Consider the following 23377-nt stretch of genomic DNA (forward strand, 5'->3'; position numbering starts at 1 on the left):
AAATTCCTTTCAATTTTTTCTTCAAATTGTTCTTGATCCATATTTATTTTCACCTGTAGAGAACCAACTTTGTGTGAAGTGCTATTTAAACAACAATGTGTATGTAACTGAAAATCCATGGGATTTTCCCTACATCAGACACCAAATATGCTTAAATTCTGGAAAACGACACAATGCTGATCTTTCCCTCACTCTTTTCTGCCATATTGCACTTTTCTAATCAGATCCTATTTTTTTTGAAATATGTTTTTATTGACTTTAAAGAGAGAAGAAGGGAGAGGCAAAGAAACATTGATTGGCTGCCTCCTGCACGTCTCTTCCCCCACCCTTCCCCCTTACTGCAACTCAGGCCCTGACCAGGAATCTAACAGAGGAGCTCTTGGTGCATGGGACAATGCTCAACCAACTGAGCCACACCAGCTGGGCTCAGATCCTAATTTGACCCAGAGAATTTAAGGGATATCTCTCTAAATTTTGGCTCTTTCAAACTCATCTTCTCTCCTACATTCCTTCCCATCCTCTACATACCCTGCTAGACAATAGAACAGTTGCATTACATAGTGTAACACTGAGGATTTAACTATTTGTGCTTAGCAAAAGTTAAATTAAAAAGCATAAAATAATGAGAACAAAAGAAAAAAAAGTTAAATAATGTGGAAGAATCCAACAGCCATTTTCTTAACTCAAGTTAGGGCATGTGAATCTTTTCTACCCTTGGACATTCTCAACTTTTACTTTACTGGCCTTTCATAGTGAGACCATCTTATTGCACATGATCAATTTAGGGATATATATACTCAATTTTTACATATGATCTAACCTTGCAACCAATCTTCTGAGTAAATTCTATTCCATTTCATATTGTGTTTTTTCCCTCTTTGCTTTTGCGCATGGTGTTACTTTGGCATGGCTTGCCCTTCCTCCTATTTATTACGTATTAATTCTTCAAGGCCCAGCTCAAATATCACTTCCTCAGTGAAACTATCTTTATGTTCCTGAACACAATCAATCAAAACTTCTATTGCGCCCCTACTATAAAACTGTACTTCTATTGGCTACTTCTGGTAGCCTTCTGTGGGTAGACTAGTTATCCAATGTCAGAGGTGGATTGCAAGCTTCCACCTCATATGCATAAAAAATCATATGCATTTTTGTATCCTTACGGATCAGCCCTGAGCCTGAGTAAGCCTTTAATAATTTATACTTGGTTTAAAAACAGAACCTCATGAAATTTTCTTTCATCCATATCATATTAAAACATCTATGATACAAATACTAAGTTATAATATTGTTCTATGCTTACTTCAAAGTCTCTCCCTCACTTGATTATTCACTTAATATATTCAAGTTCTTATCTAAGGAACAATAGTGAACCTTAAGCTAGAGTTTAAAATGTTTTGAGGTTCTAAACTTCCATAGTCTTAGCAGAGCACACCTATCACAATGTTAAAATCTCAATTATATAAAAAAGGATAATTTAGATGCATCACCAGCAACAAAAGTATCTATTTTCTGTTTGGTTCCTGATAAACTGCCGCTGTTTATTGTTTAATAATGACCACCATCTGTCACGTAAATTTTTCATGCCATCTGTCACTACTGCATGGCAGAGCAAAATTGACTCATACCTCTTCTTGTTGGTCAGATATATTGAGCTCTGTGCAAATAACTGTTAGCAGAAAGCAATGTTTTGACTTCCATACCCAATTTTGTCACAGAAAGAATCCTATCTTAAGTCGAACAATTTGTAATAAGTCTCTCATTCTGTATATATAAAATAGAACTAAATTTCATAATTTGTTTTTAACTTCTATTATTGAAGAATTTAGATATGTACAGGAAGGGAAAGAAAATAGTATAATGACCCCACCCACAGTCTTAATACACAGTCATCAGCAGCTTCAACAGTGATCAACTCATGGTCAATGCATTTTCATCTGTATTTCCCTCCTCTGCCTACCTTGAATTATTTTGAAAATGATCCCTGACACCATATTATTTAATCTATAAATACTTCAAAGTATTTTTAAAAAATCCTAACCACAATGCCATTATCACACCCATTGAGCCCATTTTAATCCTGCTGCTGAAATGAATCTTACTGAATATTTCCCTGTAAATAGATCAAAAGCCCTTTATAAATGGTACACAGGCTGTCAATTTTACAAGGCTACTTCTAGGACAAAGAAAAACAGCTTTTTTCCTGAATGCTGCTTAATACTGAATTCAATTTTTGGAACAGGGATGCATGTGATATTCCTTTACACACATATAAGGTAAAGAACAAAGTCACTGGCATCCACACTATCATATCAAGCTTGGCAGCCGCTCCTCTTTTTCAGCTTTGCCTAAGGTAAAGCCCAGATAATTTCATGCTGAATCGCAACTGTACACCTTAACAATTGGTTTCAGACACTGCAACAGTTCATTTTAAAATCTCACACCCTCTCCCCCTAATAAATTTCCTATGAATATTGGCTTTAAAGAATCTTAAAGAGGCATTTCTTTAAAAAAAAAACACAAAAAACTAAATGCCATATTTTTCAAAAGGTCACTGCAGAATATTTTTCTTTATACAATAGAGGAAAAGGACATTTATGAGACGAAGTGTCATTATGTTAGCCCAATATTGAATTTTCTATTGTTGGTACTCAGTCTCCTGGGAGCCTCTTAATTGAACCGGTCTTGAAAGGTTTTCATTGTGTTTTTCCTCCGACCCTCTTATGGATTACAGACACATTCATAGTGAATACAGCTCTAATGGAAGATGCTGGCATCCCATTACTCAGTCTGGTCTCTGTCACAATTGCTCTTGCCTCTTAGGAGGCTGGCATGCTATCAGGTCAAGAAGAGGTCAATGTATAAAGACACAGGAAGCATTGCTCTTCACAGGGAACAGAAAAACAGGGGTAGAAAGAGATGGTACAGCCAACTACCAACTAATAACATTCACATAAATTCTAAACTAATTTCTAGCTCTTCATTCCCTAAATAATTTTGAGAACCACTGGTTTAGAACTACGGTTCTCAACTGGGCCCAATTTTACCCTCAGGATACATTTGGCAATATCTGGAGACATTTTTGGTTTTTATAACTAGTGTGTATATGCATTACTGGCAGCCAAGGATGCTGCTAAACATCCCATAATAAACAGGACAGTTCCACCACAAAGAATTGTTAATAGTACTAAATGTTAATAGTACTAAAGTATAAAAACTCTACTTCAGAGTTATGTTTATGAATAACACAAATACCCCTGATTGAACTAACACCCACAAGTGAATGTCTTAAAATGGTTCTGATGAAGGTTTTAATATCTACATCTAGATTTATTTTCAGAAAGCAATAGGAAAAAAAAAATAAAGGACCCCATAGAATTTTAACATACATCCACCTCTCCAGTTTTAAAAAATTCCTAAGGTGCTCCATGTGTCTTCTCTTTCATAGCAAACACCTCCATGCTTACAAAGAATGTTTTCTCATCTCTGCTTGTGTTGCCACCTATGTGGGTTAGAGTAGGAGACAGGTCTGTGACCCTGGTCTGTATTCCAAATAGTCCCGTGTTGAGCATATTGTAGGGGTCAACACACTTACTGTGTTGTATGATATACTATCAGTGGTAGGCTATCAGTGGAAAATAAATTCGTTTAACCTTCCTATATCTCCTTTCCTTTCCTTCTGAGCTATGTCAGCCTAGAAAACTTATTTCTAAGTGCTACTGGTCTCACTGGCATTCTGTATTCTGCATTCAGAAACCATTTCGGTCCAAGGATTATACTCGTAGAGGCCTGAATGAAGCAGTCTGATTAAAAGTGTTTTCACAGTCCATCTAAATGGAAGAAACATATTAGGGATGTCACCCCCCATCCCTGATACACCTCAGAACAAATCATTCTTGCATAAACTTTTAGAAAGCAGAAATGACTTGTGGGTACAATAATTTATAGGCCAAATCTATCATAACCTCAATTGAATTATTTATTGACTTTATATACATTTTGGAGAGGTGGTGGAGTAGGAATATGGGAGAAGTTTGCTATAAGCATTAGCCGACATTTAGTTGTATTAACACTGATAACTGTGAATGAACCAGACACAGAGCTAAATAGTCCTATATTGATTAAATAATCAAAGTGCTGTATTGTTCAATTAAGGAGGGGTGAGATATTAAGATCACTCTTGTCTACCTAAAGAACACATTCAGTAGAGAACTGGTGGCTTTGAACACAATTGAAAGTGTTTATATGCTTTGATTTGTTGTCACTGATTTTTTAACTCATAGGCCTAATTTTTAGTTTTTTAAAGATTGTTCCACTTTATGCTTAAGGAGATGAATTCTCCAGCATCATCTGCCAGGACACTGATTATATATAAGTGGGAGAATTTTTTTTTATCAACAATAAATGTCTTGCATTGTGAAAATAGCAACTTGACTCCCACATTCATTTAGCAACAGGAGGCATGAAATGGATTGGCCCTTTTGAATTATTCCTGAAATGTGTTGCAGATGCATATAGATACATCACTAAATATAAACCTAATTGCTTCTTTCTTTTGTTTTTGTCTCACTGCTAAGCAACTTTTAAAAGCAAACTATTTATACAGGATGAGTTCTTTATCATCACTATTCTTCAGAATAAAATTAAGTTGAAAGCAAAGCAATGTATGTTCCCAAAAATACAATCGTGTGAACCCTGTTGGCTACTGAAATTTGTAACTCATAGACTGCCAAATGCTGCCATTTTGAAGAGTATGAGTCTTAGTTTCTGAAGAATTTGTTCATTAGATGGTTCAGTATTAGCTTCCTATTTATAGTGGCATGACTTATACCAAGGAGGTGTGCTGCTCAGGCCTCCCTTTAAGAAAGAACTCACCATTCAGCTATGAGGATTCAGTTAGCTGGTAGGCTCCAGAGGCAGTGGCTTCAGAATGTTGCCACAGTGTTTGAGATGAGGCTGGGTAGCTCTCAGCCATGACTGAACACGCCAGAGTAATAGGGGCTGCCTATTTCTGCCCAACCCAGGACTCCTCTAACGAGCAATCACTCACTGCTCTGGAGCTCTCTGTTAGGCTGGCCAAGTTGGTCAGCCATATCACTATCCAAAGCCCCTCTCGCTTCTTTCCCTTCCCCTTTGAACAGCGAAACCACCTAATAAAGCTCTGACACTCCGAACTCCATTTCTAACAGCATGTGCTTCTCAGGGCACCTGAGTGATACACATCATTTAGATGTGGCTACCAAACTGGGAAGGGCAACATATTCTATGCTACACTTTGAGCCCATGGCCTTTGAGCTGCAAACACTTCCTTCTTGGGAACTCTGACCATCAATACTAACAACTCAGTTCATATATTGTGTTAATGATTGTCCAAATTAGTATAGCTTCTCTGAGTGAGCAGTACCAACATCCTCTTGGTGTCTCTTAGGTCCCAAACCGGTAACCATCTCCATCTCCTGGGACCCTTAGGGTTACTAAAGTACACAGCTAGTGAGAATCTCAGAAGAGAATTAAGCTTTATTCTCTGTCAGACAATGTAGAAATTGACTAGAAAAACTGTTCATGTGAATAGCGGGATGGGCTGCCTTGAAAGATATTAACTGCTACTTCTCCATGAGATTTTTGGGATTAAGCTGATCAAAGGAAAAGCACTAATATGAAAGTGAATCAATGAAACTCACTAATTTAAACCAATCGATTATTTCCCAATCATATTTTTCAGCTGTTCTGCCTCCCTGAACAGGCAAAGCATGCATCTTTTGCATCTGGTAGAAGTATTTCCCACTCCAAGAATTCTCTGCCTGCTGAGGAAAGAACAGAATCTATTACACCCCTTCCAGTAGGAGGAGAATGAAAGGACCCTTGTTTCCTTCTGTGATAAAAAATGTGAAAAAACAAGGTAAACTCAGAAAGAAAACTAAAAACCATGAAGAAAATATAAAACTTCTAAATACTGGATCCCTACCCTTGCTGATTTGGCTCAATGGCTAAAGTGTCGGCCTGTGGACTGAAGGGCCCGGAGCTTGATTCCGGTCAAAGGCACAAACCTTGGTTGCAGGCTCCTCCCATGTAATCCAATTTAGGTTATAATTCAAATTATGTTCTAATTATTATAACAAACTTAAATGAAGCAAGTGTTGATTGAGAGAGTTATATAATTGCCCTCAAAATTGAGTGGTATAGTACATGGCTTTTTAAAAGAAGATGCAAGAATATTTGAGGTCTTCCACATTTTCCCAAGGGTCCCTCACAATTCTTTGAAATTCATAGATTTCTTTTTTTAAGTACTTATATGTCACCATCCTTGTTGATAGTCCATTCCTCAATTGTTAAGTGATCTGTCAACTCCTCCGTTGGCAATGGCCTTCGTATGTTGTAAGCACAGTTCCAGCATCACTTTCATCGACCTCATAAAATCCTGTATATCGTGCATCATTTACAATTTCACTTTGTAACTGACTTGTGTTGCTTTGACATTATTTCATCTCACTAGACTGGTGAGAAAGGCACCAATGGCATCAGAAAAATATTTGAGAGGGTATTAATCTTTAAGTGGTTTGTTCATTAACATGTGATGTCTTGGAATGATGAACTTTTCTTCCTTCTATAACCCCCTAATTACTGGAAGCCAATTAATGAAATCCCAGGTAGCCAGAACCTTTGGTACTTAACTTCAATTGGTCCTTGATGCTGCTATACAGTGGGGCCTTGACTTACGAGTTTAATTCATTCCGAGACCCAGCTCGTTAAGGAGCTCGTTAACTCGAATTACTTTGTCAACTCAATGCAAAAAATCTGCCGAGAGACAGCTGGTATCTCAAAAAACTCGTTAGTCGGGACACTCGTAAGTCAAGGCCCCACTGTATATTCTTTAAGACCTAATACATTAAACTAGAAAATTTTTCCTCATAAGGAAATGAAGCCTAGAGATACTGAGCCATCCCAAAGTCAGTGGCAGAGCCAAGGGTAAGGCCACAGTGAGCCTAGTTCATGGCTTTATTCTTCAGACTACATTGCCTTATTGAGTCCCTATACAGAATGAATTACAGCAGAGAAGACTAGTAAAGAAAACAGAAGATATATTTCTATTCTTGACCATGATGAAAACTCACTGTGGCCCTGGGCCAGGCATCTAACTTTTCTGGGTTTCAGTTTTCTCTGAGGTTTCATACAATAGAAAATAGTTATGGTTATTGGTTTGGGGCCCCAAGGATAGCAGGAGAATTTTGCTACTACCCATTCAGAGAGCAGATATTTCAATGTGGGCAGTCACAACACAATACATAAACTGAATCACTGGTATTAAATGGTCAAGGTCCATAGGAAGTAACTGCAGTTCAATAACCATTGGCTCAAGGTGAGGTCCTATCATATCTCTGTTCTCACCCAAATCCAATGCAATTCCCACATCTTGTCAGGTATGACCGTGGTTTTCTTGTGAAGAAAACTATTGACCAGTGATGGCGAACCTTTTGCGCTCGGCGTGTCAGCATTTTGAGAAACCCTAACTTAACTCTGGTGCCGTGTCACATATAGAAATTTTTTGATATTTGCAACCATAGTAAAACAAAGACTTATATTTTTGATATTTATTTTATATATTTAAATGCCATTTAACAAAGAAAAATCAACCAAAAAAATGAGTTCGCTTGTCACCTCTGACACGCGTGTCATAGGTTCTCCATCACTGCTATAGACTACCAGATAGATCTAACTTTCTATCATGTGCATACCCTGCCGGGAGCCAGTCCATGCTTGCTGTTTCAAGGGACCTGGCATATATGGCATACTGTTCTTAATATGTTTGCTCACCTTCTTGGCGCTGTGTTTTAACCAAGGTCACCTCTACGAGAAAGGTTGAATCCCCAGGTAGGGGTTTTCCCCTGAAGTTAGGGAGGGAATAAAACCCCTCAACTAAGTGCCAGGCGGGTAATTAATCACTTTAACTATGAACAATCATGCTTAAACTACATAATCTTTACTCCCTGGAATGGAGATAAGAAACGCCCTAACCTTTGTAATAGAGACTGATAGGATTGAATTAACTGGTATAAATACAGATGTAACAAGACAGAAAGAGACAGAACTAAGAAGAGAGAACCTACAGACAGAACCTACACAGAACCTACAGACAGAAGAACTTCGCTGGAGAGAACATGGCAAAAGATCCTGGACTGAACCTGACTACAGAAATTGGCAAGAGAACGTGACTAGAACCTGGTGACTGAACCTGGCTGGAGAACCTGGACAGAACCTGGCTGGAGAACCTAGCGAGAGAACATGGCTACTGAACCTGGCTGGAGAACCTGGACAGAACCTGGCTGGAGAACCTAGCGAGGGAACATGGCTACAGAACCTGGCTGGAGATCCAAAGCAGAACCTCTCTGGAAATCCAGACCAGAACTTGGCTGGAGATCCTGGCTGGAGATCCTGGCTGGGCTGCTGATCAACTGAACGCTGTCTCCGTGTCATTCCTTCTTCGCTGACTCCGTCTACGCCTTTGGGAACCCCTGGACCTGCTGGGGTTGGACCCCGGCAATACCCCTTCCATTCCAGTCTTTCGTTCTCTTTCTTTCCTTGCCTCATGCTTCAGAAAGACAAGTTTCCTACTTTCAGACCGTTCTCTTTCCACCTGGCTGTTAATCCTCTGGGATCCTGCTTGCTCAGTTTTTTCCTGTTTTTGTTGTTGTTGATTTTCATCATCATCAGTATCATCAATCTCTTCCTTTACACAGACCCAAGGAATCATGGGTGCCTGAGAAGTCATCTAACTGGACCAACACTGGATACTTGTCTTTCTCCTTCACATCTCTGAAAAGCAGGACTCACTTCTCTAATTCACTAACCTACAAGTATTCATCCTCCCCTGTTTCTAGGAAAAGCACAGATGTCCAGTATCCTGTAAAAATCTTCAATCAATACTGTAATCAATCTAATGATCACCTCATTTCTTTCTTTCTATGCACTACAACCTTTTTAAACAAGTCCTCTCTGTCCACTATCTCTTCTTGCCCACCATTCACTTGTCCCCACCCTCCATCCCCCACTCAGAAATCCCTTGCAGGGATACTCTACAAAAATTTCTTATTGGAAGGTCACCTACCATTTGTAATTGTAAAATCATAGAATCAAACCATTTTAGAGCTTGGAGATATCTTTGATATTTATTTCCATTCTCTCATTTTACGGATGAAGAAGGGCACACGCACAATTTCACATGACCAGTGGTCTCATTTGTCCTGATCTCCCTTGCAGCATTAGATATTGTAGATTTTTTCCTTTTTTCTGAACATTGGTTAAAATATATAAACTGTCAGTGATTTCCCCCTCTCATAGGTTCAAATAGGAGGCCCAAGAAACTTTCCTGAGGACAAGCTACATTAGTCACGAGACAAGGTGACTATCATATGTGTTTGTTTCCATTCAGATTCTTGGGTGAGATCCCCATCACCCCAACCTACCCCTTCCCCATCACCATGTTTCCATTTACTTTCAAGCTCTTTTCATAATCATCAAAGGCCTTTGTTATTGCCACAAGTCCATATAAATGTACTTAGTCTTCCTCCTGTGCTGGAGCTCAGCTGTTTATACCTTAGAAAAAAATGACTTTATATATTGCTATTCAACTATTAGATAGTCACTTGGTTAAATGACAACTCAAGTAACTAACATACCTTACTGTCAAATATTTCTTCTCCTTCTCCAAAGGGACAGCGTATCATTTTACTGCCAAGAATTTTTTAGATGTAGAGACAGGAGCAGCACATTGTCACTGCACACCGGGACAGGGCAGGGTGTTCATTTAAAGAAGAAAAACTAACCTCTTTTCCCTCTTTCCTTAGGAGATAACAGTTTGGATCTGTTTGGAGATCTACTGGCTATTTTTCAAGATGCTCAAGACACTGTCTCCGGGAAGCAAGTCCTGAGCATGGAGAGAAATTATGGTATGCACGTTTGAGACCCGTTTGTAGTGTGAAGACTCTCCAGGTACAAAAAGTGTCAGCAAAATACAGTTTTAATAAAACTGTTAGGTTTTCATGTATGCAAGGGAATTGCCTTATCTGAAATCTCAAAGCCATTAAGGTCAGTTTATGTGGGAAATACGTCATTCAATTTTATTCCTTTTATTCCCTTTGCAGAAGGCAGCAATCAATAGTCTCAGCTGTTTAATTACTAAAAAGAAAGCCCATAAACTCATGGGAGAAGCTGGTGTGGTATTTATTTGATGTCAGTAAGAGTAAGCAAAGGTTTCACTAATGATGTATATAAATAAAATACATAAATATCAATAATATATATTTACTTAAGGTGTATATATTTATATCTATACATATAATTATACATGATAAATAATATATATTTATGTAAAATATATAGTTATTGCCCTAGCCGGCTTGGCTCAGTGGATAGAGCGTTGGCCTGCGGACTGAAGGGTCCCAGGTTCGATTCCGGCCAAGGGCACATGCCTGGATTGCGGGCTCAGTCCCCAGTGGGGGTGTGCAGGAGGCAGCCAATCAATGATTCTCTCTCATCATTGATGTTTCTCTCTCTCTCTCCTTCTCCCTTCCTCTCTGAAACCAATAAAGAAATACATTAAAAATAAAAAATAAAAAAGTAAAATATATAGTTATTTAGATATAGATCAATAAGATATATGTTTATATGTGGTAAATATATATAATATACATATAAAATATCTATCCATTTATCATTTAGCTGGCTCATATCTATACTAATAATAGAGGAATATTCAAATTGTCCAGGATGCCATCACAGTAACAGTAACGACCAAACAGCAGGCTGCTTGGGGCAACCAGGCAGGCAGAGGGGCAGTTGGGGATGACCAGGCCGGCAGGGGGGCAGTTAGGGGCAAACAGGCCAGCAGGGGAGGGTAGTTGGGTGCGACCAGGCTGGCAGGGGAGGGCAGTTGGGGGTGATCAGGCTGGCAGGGGAGGGCAGTTGGGGGCTATCAGGCCAGCAGGGGAGCAGTTAGGCATCAATCAGGCTGGCAGGGGAGCAGTTAGGGGGACGATCAGGCTGGCAGGCAGAAGCAGTTAGGGGCACTCAGGCAGGCAGGCAGGTGAGCGGTTAGGAGCCAGCAGTCCCAGATTGTTCAACTGCTGGTTTAGGCCCTGTGGGACAGGCAGTCAAACCAGCAGTCGAATATCCCCCAAGGGTTCCCAGATTGGAGAGGCTGGGGGCTGAGGGACACCGCCCCCACCTGTGCACAAATTTCGTGCAGTGAGCCTCTAGTCTATACAATAAAACACCACTTTATTTCACCTCTTTTAAGAAAAACAGGCCAGAAGATAAAAATAAGCAATGATCCTAGTTGTGTATACAGTTATTTTCAGAATAAGGCAAGCTTTCATCACCTTCCTCATACCTTTGAATAATGGGTAGAAATCAAGCTCAAAAAAAGAAAAAAGAAAGAATAATCACAAGTCAGTATGTCCGGTGTGGGCTACCCAACGTCCAGACCCCTGCACTGGGCCTGAAAGAAAGCTTGTTCCAAACACTAGCTTTAAAGGATAGCATGGGGTGGGCAATTTATGGTAGGGGAATTAGTTACAATATGTGACTTAAAAGAAGAGGAAATTTAAATAAGCATGACTCTGGCATTCAGAATATTTCTCCCAGGTGTAGGGAGAAAGAAAATCAAAAGGATGATATTCTGTTACATTGAAATAAGTAAACAAACCACCTGCCTGGGGAGAATGCCTTTATGAAAGTGAATTCTGAATTAAAACCTACAGTAAGTCATAGAGATCTGTAAGGTAAATCAGCAAACTGACAGCGAGTCATAGTATCAGAATTGAAAGGGAGAATGAGACATGGTCCCAGACCTGTAGCAACTCACTCTTGAGTACAGAAGGGTGAATAGGAACTGAATAATTATCAAACAATAGCACCAGAACAGCACTTCAGGTAAATGCCCTGTGACTGCTACTGCGAGTAGGGGATTCGAACATCTAATTAAATTTTTGAATGGTATGAGGGGGATGCAATTTGAAATAAATGCAATTATATGGCTAGGAAAAGGGGGGCAAGCACATGAATAATTCACTACTGAGAATTCACTACATCAAGCTGTCTCTTCAGTACTTCATCACAGCAGCTTTAACCTATTTTGTGAAGCACCTGACTTATTTCTGGAAGATATTGTAGCCTTAATGTGTAGGAAAGGGCTTTGACCCTTTTAAATAAAGTACTGACTTTGCAAATTATGCTCCTAACATAATGTAGTATTCTGGGAAAGGGAGGTAATTTAAGAGACTTCTACACAAAGAAAAATGTCTTCAGTGTTTCACATACGCTCCTGAATTGACCGAGCAGAATGTGTTCACATGGTGCTTTAGTTAATCAACCTAAAATAGTCATTGCTTTATCAAGGTCTATGCCCTTCAGTAGAAGACAAGAGAAGACATCCTTAGATATGTCCGTGGGATAAGAACAAAAACAACTATTGGACTATAATCTTGATTAATGGAAGTAACCTGATTAACATGATAATTAGAAAATTTTCCTTATTTTGTTTTGTTCATTTATTATTAGTCAAAATCATAACAAAAAGTTACTGAAGGGGGAGGTCAATGGAAGAAAAAGGAGACATATGGTAAAAGTTTAGACAATAAATTTTAAAAAGTTACTGAAAAATATTCTACTATTATCTGATGGTTCATAATCTTGTACTGTTTCAAGTTAACATTCTTCCCAGCAACTGTGATTGCAGAGCAAAGCAGGTGAGAAAACAGGAGGTTAGGTTGGAACAAAGGCAACCCAAGGCACTCCCCGGAGGCTCTTTTGGGAAATAATCCAAAATATTTCCTTATCTGATTATCATACCCATTGGGCAATAAAATTATCATTAATAGACTATTCCATTTCACTAAACAAATTTTACTATATTTACATGTCAATTCAAAAGACAATCTAAAAATGTTATGGAACTAAAATAGTACTTCTTTACCTCTCAGAATTGAAAAACATTTGTTATTGTTTCAGGCTGGCCATTTCTATATGCCACTTAAAAAAAATGGAATGTATTCAGAACCTTTTCTTCAAACAAGTTTTTATAAAAAATATATTTTTATTGATCTCAGAGAGGAAGGGAGAGGGAGAGAGAGTTAGGAACCTCAATGATGAGAAAGAATCGGCTGCTTCCTGGATGGAGCCTGCAACCCCAGTATGTGCCCTGACTGGGAATCGAACCATGACCTCCTGGTTCATAGGTCAATGCTCAATCACTGAGCCATGCTGGTCAGGCCAAATAAGTTTTGGTAAATATTTCAATGAATGCTTCATACTACATTTCCTTATAACCACTAAATATATAACTGAAAGATCACAACACCATGTATTAGCAACCAACAAATCAGATTGTGTATTTTCTGACTGTTCTATTTAAAGCACAACTTGGGATTGTATGGGATACAAAGTAGTCTAAGACACAGTGCCTATGAAAATTTGGCATGGGTTTATATGCTGTCCATTAAAAAAGGGAGTTAAGACAGCTAAATTGGGTTGGTGAAAGTTGCTCTGAGAGATGCAGAATTTGCTACCCATTGGACGTTGGGCACCTAACCTGGCCCTGATGTAAGCCAGGTGAGAAGTCCCTGATGGTCGTTGGGAACAACTGTCCAGGGCCCTCAGAGATCCTTGCTGTTGGGATGGGGTTCTCTTGCTCACTTTCTTGGGTTATCCCATGGATGGAGGAAAGATGCTCCATATTTCCTTTTCTTTTTACTTCTCTTGGGCAGGTGCTCCCTTCCTATGCTGTCCTGGAACCTCTCGACAATTTCCTCCCTTTATGCCGTACTAATCAGGAGCCACCTGCCACATGTACTTGTCAATCGTTTGACCAGACTCCTAGTCACAATTTGCATTTTCAGCATATCCACTTGTTCTATGATTTTTAAAATACATACTAGTGGCCCATTGCACGAAGATTCACGCAACAGGCCTTCCTTCTCCTGGCTGCTGGCACCGGTTTTCCTCTGGCACCTGGGACCCAGGCCTTTGGTCCAGCTGCAGCAGCAAGGCTTGGCTTCTCCACTCCAGCTGCTCCCAGCCCCTCCTTCCTCCCCCTCCCCCGCCCCCCAGCTCCTCCAGTGGAGCCCAGGGTGGACTGGAAGCCTGGGTTGCCCCCGGCGACCCAGGCCCCCAGCCACTCCTTGAGCAGAGCCCAGGGCAGGCTGGGAGCTTGGCTTCCTCCATCGCTGGGAGCAACTCAAGCCTCCTGCTCGCTCCAGCTCCCTGGCCGCCGCCATCTTAAGTCGTCTTCAGTCTTTGCTCCGTACCTCCATATGCAAATTAACCACCATCTTTGTTGGGTTAATTTTCATAGTTGCTCTGATTGGCTGGTGGGTGTAGTGGAGTGGCGGAGTGATAGTTAATTTTCATGTTTCTCTTTTATTAGTGTAGATATTTACTTCCTGTATTTCCAAATCGTTGACATTTAGCATTTTAAATTAAGCATTTCTGTGTTGTTATCTGAGGAAAAAGGCAGCATTTATGAAACAACTGCACAATTCTATTTCTATAAATTCTACCTGAGCAAAATGATTCAGTAGCTGGAATTCTCCTGCTTTTGAAAGCTACTGAGTCACGTCATCATTGGCATATTCTATGGCATAAGGAAGGACACACGTGGGCTGCAATCTCAGCCGTGACTGTGCCAAAGTGCATGGGAGATTCTAAAATTTCATTCATTCATGTAACAAATATTTTTTGATGAAGTGCTGGATATTCCTGGGCTCATAACCTAATCAATATCTACATCCCTAACATCCACACTGTGCCTGACACATAGCAGACTCACAGTGAAGTGCACTTAAGAGATCTATAAAGAATAAGTGGCTCAAAAAAAAATGCGGCTCCTTGCCTCTGAGTAATTTGCAGATTGTTTGCTCCCTTGTCCTAAAGATATAAAAGGTTAAATAATAATACATGGTAAGCTATATCCCCATAAGGAACAGGGTGACTCCCAGGGATGCTGGTGATGCTGAGGTTCTATCTCCTTGCCTATACTGCCATCCCAGAAATGGCATGGATGAAGCTCTGAGAATGAAAGGACACAGCCAGGTGCACACTGGGGTTCTGCAGGAAGGGTTTCTGGGATGGCTCAGGCACTGATCCAGACTGGGAAGGCAGAAGGTGGGCCCAGGCTGAGCCCAGGACTGTTGAAAGGAGGCTTTGTATGGAGAGGCAAGTTCACCCTCAGGGAGATGGGGATGAATGCTGGTATACAGCTGTGCTTTATAAAGCATAAGCAAATGGAAGAGAGCTGACATGGGTTCTTCATCTGTTAGAGTATTTCCCATAAAGCATGACTTTCAAATAAGTGAGGCTCTTCATCAAATAAACAGTTTTCAAACCTCTGACCCTGGCATTAGACTTTATTACAATACTCAGATGTTTTTAAAACAGATCACTCCATTGACGACTCATCAAACTCATTTTTAATGGCCTAGCTCAGGAGTTGACAAACTTCTATAAAGACCCAGCTGGTGCCCTGAGTTGGGGGCTCGGCTAATTGGAGCATCATCCCATACACCTAAAGGTTTTGGTTCTATCCCTACTAATCTTACCAGATATTCAGAAAAGCATATAATAGCCACACTACTGTGACAAAATATATTTTGAAAAATAATCAGAGAAGAAGATGATATTCCCATATGCATCGATATGAATTTCAAATCATATTATGGAGAATGGTAAAAAGCGATCAAGAACCCTCTATAATTTTTTTCATTTAATTGCAGAAACCTTGCAAATCAGCAAGTAATTCCCCTATTTTGCAGAACAGAGATCAACAGAAACATCCTAGGAAGTCTCATGCTTCTGTCTGAATTGCTGCATGCCATTTAAGGTACATATCTGACTAACTTTCCTCTAGCTCAGGGGCTGGCACTGGTGGGACATGAATGGGGATATGAAAGTCATCATGGGGTCATGAGAAGAGGTTCTAACAACTGTGGTATGCCCACTCTTGGCTGCTAATAGCTTGTGAGTCTGTAACTTATAGCAAAGAACTAGCCTACCTGCATTTTATAAAACGCTATGAAAGTCTATGAGAGTACTGGTTATTTGTGGTGGCTCAGGATAGGTATGGTCACTTAGAAATTGAGGGAATAATGCAGCCTTGTGTATGCTCACTGAGGGCTAAGAACAGAAGTAACTAAAACAAAATTGTTTTGAGTCTCTTAATTGGAGAGATAATTTTATTTCAAAATACCTATGGTTATGGTTCATTAATCTAGAGTAATTGGAGGTTATAAAATATAATAAAAATTTTTGAATATATGACCACAATGGAGATTTCCATCTTTAACAACTTATTTTTAAGTGCTTAATATTTATAAGGTATTTATAGTTATAGATTATTGCTACAAACAATATTTCATTTGATCCTGAACATTTCCTGGTTGATAGGTGGAGCATTTGCTATTATTATTATTTTTCTGATTAGGACATGGATGCAGAAAAGTTATATACCTGGTCTTTAGACACACAGTGAAGGGGAGAACTATGGCTCAAAGCAAGCAGTCTTTCTATTGACTACACAATGCTCCTTCCTTTTCAAGATTTTTGTGGCTTTGCCTTTTTTGTTACCAGATTCTAATGTATGGCCAAGAGATAACAATACTTACATCTTCATCTAGGGCAGAATAATAAGGACAATCATTTAAAAATGACCCTTTATGTAACAACTACCAAAAAATATATTTCATAGGTAACTTTGTGGCCTACCTCTTTCGTGTGTGTGTGTGTGTGTGTGTGTGTGTGTGTGTGTGTGTGTATGTGGCCTACCTCTTAATGAAAATAATATTATATTGTAGGAAGAACAACTGGAACTTAGTAAGTACTTTCTGAATTGAACCAATGGCAGGAGACCAGAGTCCAGAGAAACTAGGTAAATCATTGACTAAATGAATCAGTCTTCTCTGTTTAATAAGGGAGAAAATACACCTATTCACTTCACAATGACTTAAGGAGCTCAACTAAGAAAACAGATGTCAGACCATTTAGAATAAAAAGTACCTAATTCACTCAACAGGTATTATTGAGTGGCCATTGTGAGCAAGGCATTGTGACAGATGCTATAATGAGATTGAGTATAATCTACTCTATGCCAATAGAAACCACAGTTTCATAAAATATGGAAAATTGTTAGGAACTTTAGGGCTTACACACAGAGGGAGTTGACGAAAGATATGCAGATCAATGAAAATGGTAACAGTTTACAATGATGGATAAGCTTACTGTCAAAAAGGACCAAATCACTGACTGTTCAACTACAATGTAAAGGCTAAAATGCCTTTGAATAGATGCAGTAAGTGAAACACATACCCAATTTTGAAGATTCATTATGTAATAAAAGAATACAAGTATCTCCATTTTAATATGGATTACATGTTAAAATGATATTACTTTGGATATACTGAGTTAAATGAAACACTTAAATGGATGTCACATTTTTATTTTTTAATGTGGCCACTAGAAAATTTAAAATTACATGAAATCTGAATTACATTCCTATTGGACAGTACTGTTCTAGAAGGACGTACTGTAACCAAAAGAGAGTCTGGGCAGTGCACGGTTCTGAAAAGGCCACTCACATGTATGTCTTTGTGAGGCAATAACACAAATGAACCAAAGATGCAACAGAGAATGAAACAAGTATCATTAAACCCATGAATTAACAAGGATTCTGACGGCTCACGTGGGAACACAAACACAGTCAGGAGGAACATGGAAGGTATTGCTGCTGATTCCAAAGTGAATGGATTGAAAATGGAAAGAAGTAGAAAGCACAGGGAATAATTTTGCTTCTTCTTCCAAAAGAAGCACAAATATCTGAAGGAGAAATAAGTCTATGAAATGCTTGTTAGAACTTAAGTCCAATCGACCTCCAGCACTTTCCCTCCAGTAGCCAGTGACTATTTCACACGTAGGTACTCTATCTATTATGCGTTATTAGCTGGCAGAACTCCTTAGTAGACCTCAACCAAACTACTGAATATTGCAATCCATTTATATTATTTATCTCCAGTAAATGGCCACAAAAAACAAATAATCTCTAGGTCCCCAAAATTATAAAGTAGAACACTGAGGGGACCTGGAGGGATTCAGCTCCAAGTGCTCCAAGGGAAGCCCTATTGTCTGATTGAACTTTCAGCACCCAGCCCAGTACTGCTACACCATAAGTGCCCAATAAATTCACTAAGTACATTAAAAAATGGTAGTAAATGGGAAGGTTCACAGTCCACTCCTACACAACATGGAAAATGCAAAGACTGGAAGTTTTAGACTGGCAAGCGCAGTGTTGCAGATGAATAATCAAACACATGAGGGTGAGTATCTATATATATAAAAAGCCAGCGACCAGAACGCCTGAACGCCCAGAATGACTGGTTGCTAAGATGCCCACTGTGGCTGGCCAACTGGCCTAGCTGGCTGGCCCTGCCCCTAATAATCCCCCACCCTGATCGGCCTGCAGCCCCTCCCTCTGGCTGGCCCCGCCCCTGATTGGCCTCCCCCATCCCAATTGGGGGGCAGGGCTGGCCTGTCAACTGCCTGTGGCCCCTCCCCTCATCTGGCCCGGCCCTGATCAGCCCCCATCGGGGCAGACCGGCTGGAGCCCACCCACACACCGGGCCTCTAGTTTCAAAATATAGAGCCAGGAGCCAACAATGGTCCCCTAAAATTAAGTCATGCCAGATGGGCCCCCTATTCTTTTTCACCCTTCCTCTACATGTGCAGAGGATGTCTTAAACACAGAGCAAATCTTGACTTTTATAAGACCTTACTTTTGTAAGTCTTTTATAAAATATAGAGAGGGGAAGGGCAAGGGAGAGAGAGAGAGAGAAAGATTGATGTGAGAGCATAACATCAATCTGCTACCTCCTGCATGCCACCTACGGGGACTGAGCCGGCAACCTTTTGGTGTACAGGATGACGCCCAACCAATTGAGCCATACTGGCCAGGGCCATAAGTCTTTTATTACACCTTAGAAATGTGGAGAAATAGCAGGCATGATGACAGCAATTTTAAGATGTTAATAAGTAGAAAAATCATAAAGAAAGACTGGTGGTTGAGAAATTGAGGCCAGCCTAAAGAAATTCTTCAGGAGTGTATCAGGAGTTCATCTGAGGCAACTTTTTTCTTCAATGAGTTGGGGGAAGCATGAAAGGCATACATGCAAGTAGCATAAAGGTGGAAGGAATAAATATAGCACTGAATATAGTTCAGAAGACCCTCACATTAGGGGTTCTAGGAATAGAGTATTGGAAAACAGCATGATGAAATCTAACAGGAAGAAATTAGTTTGTACAATTAAGTATACAAATAAACCATAATTAGAAATAAAAATACATAAAAATGAAATAAATTTAGGACAAGAAAGACCTAGTAAATTTAGGATGGGGCAGCTCCGATGTTTATCAGGTCATCGCTGGTACACCGTGAAAGCTGCTTATTAAAGCTGATGCAATGGCAAGCTGCACGGGAAGAAACGCAGTTATAAATAAAGCCTGGTTTATTATATTTTGAACCAGCCAGTTCACATTTGGAACATTATAACAAGAGGAATTCTGAGAATCAAACCAAAGAGAATGACAAGCAGGGATAATAGAAGGAATTAAATATGCTTTCTAGTGAAGAGAAAGCTTACAGATGACATACTAGAAATCTTCACATTCTTAAAGAGTTTCCAGCTAGAAGTGGTAGGGTATACTTGGTCTGTTTTCTGAAAGGCACGTTTTTAAGGAGGGCAGGAGCCACAGATCTCTCTGAGAATCTGATAAAGCCATACCCCTCCCCCAGGAAAAAAATCTCTCTCTCTCTCTCTCTCTCTCTCTCTCTCTCTCTCTCTCTCACACACACACACACACACACACACACACACACACGTTTTTCAAACAATTTCAGGGAGTTCTAACCAAGAGTAAGAGCCTCTAGCTTAAAAGTTATAAGGACCCAAGTTTCTGTTTCATATAACAACTATTTCTCCCTTGGCCTCTAAAACAATACTTTTGATCAGGAAAATTGATAGAAAGATTCCTAACCTGGGAAGAGGGAGTGAGAGAAGAACATGGAGCCAGTAAACCATAGAGTCCATCCCAATTGTAAGATTCCCTAATCTGAAAGGAACTTTTGAATAATTTCACAATATTAACGAAAATATTTAAAACACTATATATTGTCATTCACGTTACAATCTTAAATACTAAAAGTACCCATTACACTTTAGTACAGTAATTGAAACAGGGTCAAAACAAAGGTCATTTAAGCACTAACATACTTACCAGAGTATCTGAAAAGAAGTTTATTCCCAGATGACAGCAGGTATATACATTATTTCTTATATCACAAACAATGAAATATTTCTCTTCTCAAGGTGCCTTTTGAAAATCTTGGCTGCAATAAGGGGGATGGTAGCAAATGCCCTATAGCATCTGCAATATAAGCTCTTATTCTGTGTTTGGTTACAAGGATGTTTCTAAGGAGCTAGTTTATGTCATTATAACAGGACATTACCCAGGAGGCATGTTATTAGTAGTATTACTTCATTTCTATATTCTGGGGTCTATGCTCTAGGTAACTCATTACTGTCTAAACCTGAAGAGCTTTTCGCACATTAACTCCTGGAAAGGAGAAGAGGTACATCGCAATTTTAATTCTACCCTTAAAGGAAAATAAATAAATCGAAGTGCTTGAGAGAGAAGCTTATTTTTTTTAAAACTCAGGTTTCTCAGAAATACAAAGTAGGAAAAGCTTCCTAACATTCTTTGAGAAATAATTCCTGGATTTTGCTAGAATTTCTTCTACTAAAACTCTTACCACTAGTTCTGCTAGTAATCTTGAAAGGTCCCTGATCCAGAAATAATTACAGACACATTATATTCAAAATTACTTGAATGTTTCCTTCTTACAACCGTATAAAACTATAAATGCCTATTGGACTATACACTGCTGCTTGGAAATGATTTTCCCAACAAGCATGACCAAAAGGGCTGCCAGCCTCAAGGAAGAAAGTGTGTGTGTGTGTGTGTGTGTATGTGTGTGTGTGTGTGTGTCTGTGTGTGTGTGATTAATTTGTGTATGGAACCCCAGTGATAGATGTTACTCACTGAAAAGCCCCATTTATTTTTCTATTGGGGCTGGAAAGTAAGGTATCATTGCATGCCTTCATTTCCCAGCTTTCCCCATTTCCATTGCTTTAATTTTCCGTTCAAATCAATTTCTAAAAATGGAGGGGGAAAAAACCTGCCACCAATAGTAGACTTTAAGTGATGTGGAAGTCTCATTGTTTTTCTAGTTTGAGTTAATAGCTTTCCAAAAAATGATTAATGATGGTAAATCTATTTTCTATAGGAAAGATTGTCAAATTCCATCAATTTTGGTCATATTGTTTTCTTAGCTCTTAACAAAACAAATCTAGCCATAGCGAGTTCTAGGGATTCGTTTTAGGTTATTCCTTCCATCTGCTTTAGCTATACACACAGCTGATGAGAGAATTATACAGGACAGTGGTTCTCAAACTTCAATGTGGAGCAGAATCAGCAGGAAGGCTTGTGAAGACACAGGTTGCCAGGCCCCACCCTCAGAGTCTGTGATTCAGTCGGTCGCAGGTTGGGGCCCAATAAGTTGCAATTCTAACAAGTTCCCCAGTGACGCTGTTGCTGTCAGTCCAGGGACACCCTTTGTGAACCCCTGATAGAGGAGAAGCCTTGATGGATAGCTGGTTGCCACACCACATTCCCTTTATTAAGTCCAACTTTCATGTTTAGGGTTTTTGAATCATATTCTAAACTGGACCCCAACATGATAGCTTCCAGTGGCTGCAGAACCTACGTGGCCACATCTTTTTCTCACTATCCTGTGGGAAATGTTAGTAAAGAGTGCAACCCTCTTCGGGAAGAAGAGATGAAGCTGTTTCTGGAGTTCCTCTCTCACTTTCCCCCCAAATAGTATTATTTATGTCCTTCTAATTTAAGTTTTTTTTCAATTACAGTTGACATACAACATTATATTACTTTCATATGTACAACATCGTGATTAGACATCTATGTAACTTACGGAGTGATCCTCCCAATAAGTCTAATACCCAGATGACACCATACATAGTTATTATAATGTTACTCCCTCACTTTCTTTAAACCTCTTACTAAGTATTTGGTGTCAATTCCCAAGGAAAATGATTCATAAAGCCTATCTGGAACAGTAGCTCTATTAGAAAGAAGATTGGCACACTCACCAGAGAGGAAATATACCCAGTCGCGTGGTGATGAAAACCATGGCGAACATAACAAACAGGATATCACACATTTTCTGAAATTTGGCATAATTTGCCATTTTGGCAGCCTATGGAAAGAAGAAATATGACATATTAATTTAGTCAAATTGATAACTAAAAAGCTTCTTTCAATATGCATGAGTCTCCTATAAGGTATAAGTTATCAGATGCATGAAACTGCCTGCTGCTTTGCAATGTCATGCATCATGCATCAGTATTTATAAATTACCCATAAGTCAAGTGAAATGCAGCATTAGCTCTAAGTAGAACTACTGACTGTCACAGATTGAATCAAATATTCAGCAACCTGAAAAATTCAATTATATGGTTGATTTCAGAAAAATAGGGAAATAAGAAAATTCTTGCATTACAGATGATATTAGCAAGGCAAACACACCAGAACAAGAATTTTGCATAACAGGTCAAGATAGAAAGTGTAATATAATTCTTTAAACCTTCAATGAGTCCCAAACACTGAGACAAAATTTATACAGTATATATGAAGCCTTCCTGTATATTTTCTCCTTTCTCATTAGAATTATAGGTTTTCTTTAAATAGGCATAAAGAGTATTCTGGGGAGATAGTTTCTTGGCTTATTCTAAAAAAATTTAGAAATGGAGAATGTGTCAAGATCATGTTTTTTCAATGAATCCATTTAGGTATAATTTTCAATGTTACATTAATGAGTCATCTTCTGGATGGAAGTCACTAATGTTGCACGTGTCTGTAAGAAGTACTCTAATATTTATGGTAGTGATTTAAGTGATGACTTTTTATATTATAAATTAGTCTAGGGAAGAAATCATATCCTTTTCTCTACCATCTACTATTTACAGATGATTCTAAGTAAAAAACAGATGACACTGAAAATATAATTTTGCTTGATCACCTCTTTTTACATTTTCACCAAGAATTCATAAGCATGTTCCCCTACAGGGTTATAAATTGAAGTCTTCTGAATTATTTCCTACTTTTTGGAAAGTTAAATTAAATTAGCTGAGTCAAACTTGAAAAGATTGTTGACAGAAGCTATAATTTAATAGCTTTAAGTAAAACACAAAGCTATGAGAGAATT

The 23377-nt window shown here is 39.1% G+C and overlaps 1 protein-coding gene across 2 annotated transcripts in view; it reads right to left on the bottom strand.

Annotated features, from left to right (window-relative positions):
- Nucleotides 1-23377, bottom strand: part of CERS6 (ceramide synthase 6) — a 269444-nt gene that overhangs the window by 28532 nt on the left and 217535 nt on the right. For both annotated transcript variants that reach the window (XM_059704215.1, XM_059704216.1), the window contains exon 8: nt 22263-22369. In XM_059704215.1, the coding sequence (XP_059560198.1) occupies nt 22263-22369 (107 nt within the window). The remainder of the gene's footprint in view (nt 1-22262; nt 22370-23377) is intronic.

The sequence above is a fragment of the Myotis daubentonii genome, chromosome 7 (genome assembly GCF_963259705.1).
Source record: "Myotis daubentonii chromosome 7, mMyoDau2.1, whole genome shotgun sequence".
NCBI classification, from domain to species: Eukaryota; Metazoa; Chordata; class Mammalia; order Chiroptera; family Vespertilionidae; genus Myotis; species Myotis daubentonii.